At 35.0% G+C, this 8,859-nt stretch overlaps 1 protein-coding gene across 1 annotated transcript in view; it reads right to left on the bottom strand.

Annotated features, from left to right (window-relative positions):
* LOC106872145 (monocarboxylate transporter 1) overlaps nucleotides 1–8,859 on the bottom strand; it is an 85,831-nt gene that overhangs the window by 39,695 nt on the left and 37,277 nt on the right. Inside the window, exon 2 of the mRNA XM_052975200.1 lies at nucleotides 4,201–4,649. Within this exon, the coding sequence (XP_052831160.1) occupies nucleotides 4,201–4,471 (271 nt within the window). The 5' untranslated portion in view covers nucleotides 4,472–4,649. The remainder of the gene's footprint in view (nucleotides 1–4,200; nucleotides 4,650–8,859) is intronic.

Raw genomic sequence — 8,859 nt, 5'->3', positions numbered from 1 at the left:
CACCACCTTACCATGGGAATTAATATTAAAGTTAGAATATGATGAATCAATAGAAGAGAGATTGAAATATTAAAGGTTACGATCTAAAAATATATCAACACTGGTCTAAAATAATTGTAATTTTGATTGAAGTAGGAGTAGTTTCAGGAAAAAGGAGAATAACACCTTCAGTTAAAATATTCTACTTCAAATATTTTTTTCTTAAAACCTACAATGAGAAAAATCATCATTGAATTTTAAGAAAGAAATAAAGATGAATAGAGAGGAATTTTGTAGCTAAAACAGAATAACTAAGATCTAGATATAGCTTAGACGTTGGTAGGTTGAAAAAGTTTGAAAGAGAAAGAAAAAAATGGTAAAAGTTAGATGGTATAAAAGGTTGAGGCTAAAGATATATAAGTAGATTATAAAGAAGTAGATCATCATCACCATCAATAATGTTCATCTTCCATGCTTACATGAGTTCGCTGTTTGATGAGATCCAAACAAGGACAGACAAAGGGGTTAAGTCGATTACATTGACCCCAGTGTATAACTGGTACTTAATTTATCAACCCCGAAAGGATGAAAGGCAAAGTCGACCTCAGCAGAACTTGAACTCAGAACGTAACGGCAGACGAAATACCGCTAAGCATTTCACCCGGCGTGCTAACATTTCTGCCAGCTCGCCGCCTTACCAACGTTTCTGCCAGCTCGTCACCTTATGCATGCTAACAATTCTGCTAGCTCACTGCCCTACATCAGTTTTATACTGCCAATGTCATTTTACAAAAGAAATTTTCACTACTCTCAAAATTAAGTGAAACAAAATCAGTGTATTTCAGTAAAAATATAACAGCTAAAGAATTAGAGGCTGAAATTTAAGTAGAGAGTGTGTTGGAGAAAATCTTTGCTTAAGCAATTTGAAAATGTGTTATTCAATCTAGAATAGAGTTGAAATTCAAGGATAGATGGTTTTAGAAAGTAAAAATAAATTAGTGTTCAGATGAAATAGATTAACTAAGATATTATATTAAAATAGAAATTAGTAGCCAATATTAATTAGGAAATTTAAGTTTAATGCATTATAATAGATCTGGGACTATAAGTTTGGTAGATAAAGTTATACGTTTGGCAATATGTAGGTTATTTCTTTGTTTATAGTGTCAGTGAGTTTTCATGTATTTGTTTACAACAAAAAGATATCTGTAAACTGTGTTTCTAGTGAACTGGTTCTTTAGTAGTATGGTTAAGCTCTTGTTTGTGCAGAAATTACAATGCCTCTTATTAGCAGTATATGTCTATGCCCGTCACACAATGTCATATTCATACTTTCTACTCTTTATCACTTTTCATCTCTCTCTCAACTTAAATGATTTCACTTTGTTATTTACTAAGATTATATTTCAAGTTGGCTAAAGTGAATCTTATGTATGCATACAGAAAGCCCACCTTTTTTTATATTTTCCTTGTGGCTTTACAGATGCCAACATCATTTGAAAACAAATTTCTTTTTAAAAAAATTTTTAAAGACTACATGGGGTCATGACCCTCGTTGGAACTTGCATTCACAAAATTTATCTTCTTGCCTAAGATAATTAAAAATTAGTGGTTATTTATTTAATGAGCAACAGCACTACATCAATCAAGTCTTCTGCTAAAACTGTTGCATTTGCAACTGAATTCTGAAGAGAGAGAGAAAGATAAGGGAATGCAGAGAAGGTATTGATAGTATGAGAGAGAGAGAGAGAGAGAGAGAAGGGGAAGTATGTAATAAAGGGAGACAGAAAGGGAATTAAAGAGAGCAAAGTGAAGGAAAAAGACAAATAGAAGTTACAAAAATTTCAATGAGGAGCAAAATGAATGATGGAATAGCAAAATAGAGATTCAGCACTGTATTGGCAGCAGAGAACAGAAATAGTTACATACAAAAGAAAGAGAGGAGAAGATAAACATAAAAACAAACAAACTTCCCCAATTATGTACATTGTGTGTGTGCATATGCATATACATATATATATATGTATATGAATACATGCATATATAAGGAAACATGTATGCATGTATCTATACATCTATCTATCTATCTATATATATATATATATATATATATATATATACACACACATACACACATATATGTATGTGTGTGTGTGTGTATGCTTGCATCTATATACATGTGAGTTTTATTTATGTAGAACACTTTATGAGTAGTTTGTTTATTTCTGATATTTTAATAGATATAATATCATATGTATGTATATTGTGCTGTATTTGATTTTGTATTGCTCTGTGCTTTGGTCCACTGGTTTGTTTATATAACCATCATCAATTAGTGTTTGTTTTAGTCTGAAGATTTTTTTTATATAATGTTTTGTTTGACATCACTATCATCATCATTGATCTCTGGACATTGTCAAACTGTGAAGAAACACCTGCAGTATACTCAGTACATTAAATAATTACCTGGAGCAAATATGTAAAGTCCCAAACCCAAAGACTGTAGAAAGAGTCAGGTTGAACTAGTTAAGTCATTAAGACAGCAGTTCTTAATCTGGGGGTCGTTTAGGATTTCTCAGGGAAGGAGGGGGTGACAGAGGGTTTGGGAGAAAGTAATTTATTTCATATAATTTGAGTATTGCATTGCAGGTGAATTGATGTATTGCAGTGTCATGTACTGCAGCTGCTAGCAGTATCATGATTGAATATGCCTTCACTCCAGCTGTTACTCCCATGGCACTTTGCATTCCAAGACCATTACAAAATTTATTATAGGGGTCATGGTAATACCCTGGAGAGTCTTAGGGGGTAAGACAATGAAAAGAGTTTAAGAACCACTGCATTAAGATGACCTGGTAGCTTTTCACAGTCAGAGCCGTGATATCATAGCAGATAGCTTCACAATAGGTGGGTGTGTCTTTGAAAAAAACAAGGATAGATATGTAGTGCACGAGCGTGCATTTCCCAGTAAATGGATACTGTCTGGGAGGAGAGAGGTGGGGTGTGTGTAATGTTGGATGAAATTAATGTGATTTGATGGTGGGAAATTTTAACCCTAGGAAGTGATAACAGAAGTTAATTGGAGATTAGTGACACAAAGTGTTACAAGACATAAAAAAGTTTGATGAGATTTGAATGTGAAATTAAAATTGGTGACAGGAAGTGAACTGTAGTTTTAAGACATGTTTAAAAAAAAATGTTTTTTAAAAAATTAGAAAAAGGCAAAGGACGATATAAACCGAAGTAATTGGAACTGACCTAAAAGAAAAGTTCACTTAGAGCAAAAAAACAACTTTGAATAATAGATTATCAAGTTCTCTTATGATTACAACACAAATTTGTTAAGCCATCATGAAATAAATTGGTTAAAATTTAATTTAGATATGAATATCATCAGAAATATTTTTCACATTATTTAAAGTTAAATGGACTATCCATTTTTTAATTTTTTTAATTTTTACTTGTTTCATGGACTAAGACCATGCTGGAGCATTACCTTGAAGTTCTTAGTTAAGTAAATCAACCCCAGTACATTTCTTTTCTTTTTTTCTTTTTAAAATCTGGTACCTATTCTATCAGTCACTTTTGCTGAACTGCTAAGTTACAGGAACATAAGCAAACCAACACAGGTAGTCAACCAATGGTGAACACAAACACAAAAAAACACACACGTATGCGCACATGTGCACATGCACACACACACATACATATACCTTTTATGTTTTACTTGCTTCAGTCATTAAACTGTGGCTATGCTGGGGCACCACCTTGAAGAATTTTAGTTGAACAAATCGACCCTAGTGCTTAATTAATTTTTTTTTATGTTGGGTCAAAAATTACATGTCTGCAGAAGAATTCGTTGCTGGGCAGTTTAGTTTAATGGTAAAACACTTGACGCGTAATCACAGAGATGTGAGTTCGAGTCTAATGGCTGGCCAGTAACATATTTTTCTGCAATGTATGGGTAATTTATCCTGATCATGCTATTTATAGCATTATCACGCGTTTGAGAATAAAAAATTTATTTCTGTATCTTACAATACATCTCAACGCTTCTAAAAACAAACTTTGTTTGTTTACTTTCATTCTAAAAATAAGCAGTCACATCATTGAAATGTTGAAACTATGAGACAATGCATGATTAATTCAAATCAATAAGAATTGATAAACTTTACATTTGAGAGAGTAATCTGAATGCAAAAGGGATAAAGATCGACTTACCTGCACAGAGGTAGGTACCAGCTAGTACAGATCCTATTAAAGAGGTCTTGCTTCTTGATTCATTGAAATAATTAACAAATTCATCAAAGAAAACACCAAAAGAGTAAGCAACTCCATCAACAATAACGTTGCTGAGGAGAGAAGCTACTACAATGACCCATCCCCAACCACCATCCGGTGGTGTTGGAATAAATGCATCGACGTAATCATCATGCTGGATTTCAACTGGAGGTTTCGATAAACTTTGATTTTTCTTAGAGTTCTTCCCCATATTTGAACTTTCTTCACAGTCTCGTCATGTGAAATACGAATAATGTAGAAACAGCTTTTACTTCGAAGTGTATAACCACAACGCCAAAAGTTGACAAAAGTTTAGCTTTAAAAAAAATTGAACTTTTATGTGCCAGGGAAGTGTACTATCGAATTCACTTGACCACACAGTCTTTTATCTGAAATTTTAAAAAAAAAAATGTAAGAAATAAAATACAAACACTAACAAAAAAAGCAACAACAACAACAACAATAGTTTCAAATTTTGGCACAAGGCCAGCAATTTGGGGGAGGGAATAAGTTGATTACATCAACCCCAGTGATCCACTGGTACTTATTTTATCAACCCAGAAAGTACGAAAGGTGAGGGAAGGAGTAAGTCAATTACATCGACCCCCAATGTTCAACTGGTACTTATTTTATTAACCCCAAAAGAAAGAAAGGTAATGTTGACCTCAGCAGAATAAGAAATGTTAGAACACTGGGTGAAATGTTTAGCGGTATTTCGTCTGTCTTTACGTTCTGAGTTCAAATTCAGTCGAAGTCGACTTTGCCTTTCATCCTTTGGGGGTCAATAAATTAAGTACCAGTTGCGTACTGGAGTCGATCTAATTGACTGCCCCCTCCCCCAAAATTTTGGGTCTTGTGCCCAGAGTAGAAAAGAATAATATTTACTTGCTGATCTTTCATCCTGTCTTCTGATAATGACTTAAAAAAACAGCATATTTAATCAATTATAACCGAAATAACTACAACTGTTTCTAACTTGCACAGAAATAAATAAGTAATTAATAACCTTGTAATTTTAATGTCGTTGACGATGACAGAGTAAATTATTCTATTTTCTGAAAAATGTACAGAAGTCAAACGCACAGCAGAAATACCAAATTTATCAAGTTACCACACTCAATTAATTAAAGTATATCAGGAAATAATTGAAGAAAATTAAATGCAGCATGCACTAAATTTATTTGTGTAATAAATATTATTTAGATCAGTCGGACTATAAATGGTTTGGAAGTCTTGAGTCTATTAGATGGCAATTAGCAAGTAAGGAGTAAAAGTCATAGTCTGCTACCAATGTTGTGTTGCGTGCATGGCCAACATAGTTAACTTTCAAATGGGTCACTCCATTTAGCTAAAGAAAGGTATCATAATCTTTTTCTTTTATCTTCTACTTGCTTTAGTCATTGGATTGCGGTCATGTTGGGGCACTACCTTGAAGGTCTTTAGCTAAATGAATTGACTACAGTATTCATTTTTTTTTTTTTTTTTTTTGAAGCCTGTATTATTCTATCAGTCTTAAAATGTCAAATTGCTAAGTTACAGGGATATAAATAAACCAACACTGGCTGTCAAAGTGGTGAGGAACAAACACAAATACACAAACACACACACACACACACACATAGATACATACTTATACATACATGTGTGTGTGTGTTTGTGTGTGTGTGTGTGTGTGTGTGTGTGTGTGTGTGTGTGTGTGTGTGTGTGTGTGTGTGTGTGTGTGTGTGTGTGTGTGTGCTTCTTTCAGTTTCTGTTTACCAAATCCACTCACAAGGCTTTGATTAGTCTGGGGCTATAGTAGAAGATGTTTTCCCAAGGTGCCACTCAATGGGACTGAACCCAGAACCATGTGATTGGAAAGTAAACTTCTTACCACAAAGCGACACCCGCATATATGTATAGGAACAATTTCCTACAGCAAACAGCAACAATTTAAAGTAGAGATAAAATGTCAAAACTGAATCCAACTTCTGTAGTTGAATTCCTGGAAGGAAATACATTTTAGTGAATTGATTTTGTTCCAGATACATTTTCTAAAGACAAAGTCTTCAACAGATGCCTTTATGTTAAAATGGGTTACAGAACTTACCATATAGGAAGCAAGCAGGCTTATGTGCACACATACACACACACACAATCACACACAGATGAACAAAGATGTAAATTGATGATATCCTTAAATGCCCTATGATTAAATTGTACCCATAGCCATTATTAAGATTAATCCAAAAGTAATAGCTTTTAATATAGCAGATTTACCAACGACAGTGGGGTTTTTCTTTTTTCTTGCAGTCAAAAATGTCAGAGGAAGAACAGTTTTCCATCATCATTTCTAAAGGTGCTGAGACATGTGGAAGGAAATGGTGAAGTTATTCTCAGACTTTGAGACCTTGTTTAAATGCTTGCAGATGGTGGTCGTGGTGGTCATAGTGGTGGTATTAGACCAAGCAACAAATTATATATTCCACCCAAGAACAGGAACTGTCTCTCATCTGACAGGTCAATCAAACTCCACTGACAAGTCTTTGGTCAACCGGAAGCTTTAGTAAAATACTGCACAGTGAGATTGAACCCAGAAGTATATAGTCAGGAAGCAAATTTCTTAACCTCCCATTGTTCAGAATGTCTCCCATTGAATCATCTAGTATAGTAAAATTGAAATAAAAACAGAATTCTCAGCATAAATTTTAGAAAGTGTCTAAGACCCTCTGGTTTTTAGTGTTTATAAACAAATGTACAAAAACCTATGATCAAAGGCATTCCAGTTATGGCCATCCAATCTCAGAGTCAAACATTGTGTCTTGGATTTCCACATAAAAGCACCTGTGTGGTGTCATGCAAAAGCACTCATGCAGTGTCACGCAAAAGTGCCTATGCAGTGTCACATAAACGTGCCTATGCAGTGTCACATAAAAGTGCCCATGCAGTTCCCAGCACACTCTGTAAAGTAGTTGGTGTTAGGAAGGGCATCCAGCTATAGAAACCATGCCAAATCAGGCTGGAGCCTGGTGCAGTTCCCCAGCTGCCAGCTCTGGTCAAATTGTCCAACCCATGCCAGCATGGACAACAGACATTAAATGATGATGATGATGATGATGATATTTTCTTGCTCTTATTAAAGATAGTAAGATGTCGTTCACAGATTTGTTTGATATTTCTAACAGGTTGAGTGATCACTTAGAGCTTCTCTCATTGGTCAGACCTAACCAGTTGGTTGAGACCTAATATCATTGTAACATTATAGTCTATGCTTAAAGTTATTATATCTACAAGTCATGTTAATCAAAATTTTTTTTTAAAAAGTGCCAATCAAATTTACTCCTGAACTGGATGCTTTTTAAAAATCAAAAACAAAAAGATTTATCCCCACATAAACATGGATGTTCTGTTAGAACAAGCTATACTGTGGTAGATACCATGAGGGAAACTCACATATTGGCTTTTGGTGCAAAAATGTACTCTTGTTTATATGCTATTGATGTTTCTCTCTCAGTCACACTGTAACCTTTCCTCATCTAAGACCACCTCCTTCAATGCCCCTTCCTCTCTCAAATATTCTTTGTCTTGCAAGTTACTTGGTGACCCTGCCAGTGCTGGTGCCGTATAAAAAGCAGCTAGTCCACACTGTAAAGCGGTTGGCATTTGGAAGAGCAAAACCCATGCCTAAACTGTCCTTGAGTGCGTTTTGCACCAAAAGCCAATATGAGAAGTTCTCTCGTGGTACCTACTGCAGTATAGTTTGTTCTAACAGCACATCCACATTTAAGTGGGGATAAATATTACCTCTTGGTGTTATTACTGTCTCTGTTGCAAATATTTATAAATGGAAAAAGTTATTATATGATTCTGAGAGGAAATTAATATTTTATTTCTGACCAAATTTCAAACATAAAAATACTGATATAGAGAACAAATTCAAAAGCCATTTTATGATTGGTTGTTTGGTAAAGATTGCTTCTCCATTATGCTATAACCATTGATTTACAGATTCTTCTCTCAGCTTCTACTACTACTACTACTACTACTACTACTACTACTACTACTGTTGTTGCTACTACTACTACTGCTGCTGCTGCTACCGCTGTTGCTGCTGCTACTACTACTACAACAACTACTACTACTACTACTGCTGCTGCTGCTACTGCTACTACTACTACTACTACTACTACTCTTGCTGCTGCTACCACTGCTACTACTACTACTACTACAACAATACCATCTGCTCTATTTCGGCTAACCATCTGCATATTCACTTCAGTCAGCACACCATCTCTTCCTCTCACCATCCTCCCAGATTCCACACTAATTGTTGAGGCCATCGTTTGTTCCTAGAACTACAATCCTCTAAAATTCCACACACACACACACACACCCCTTACTCCCTCCTGCTACATTTTTCTTGCAGACTTCAACCAACAAAATCCGCACTCAACACCAACCATATCAGTGTCACCCATCTCAAAGGCCCCACAAACCTCATGAGCTGTACCTACCCTCAACCAACGGAAAATATTAAAAAAAAAGTCACACACACATATATGGCAAATGAAAGACGGAAGATAGAATATACGAGAACTTATTACTAATCACAACAATTGT

Source organism: Octopus bimaculoides, chromosome 20 (assembly GCF_001194135.2).
Source record: "Octopus bimaculoides isolate UCB-OBI-ISO-001 chromosome 20, ASM119413v2, whole genome shotgun sequence".
In the NCBI taxonomy this organism is placed as follows: domain Eukaryota; kingdom Metazoa; phylum Mollusca; class Cephalopoda; order Octopoda; family Octopodidae; genus Octopus; species Octopus bimaculoides.
This window is presented reverse-complemented; position numbering and strand designations above follow the sequence as displayed.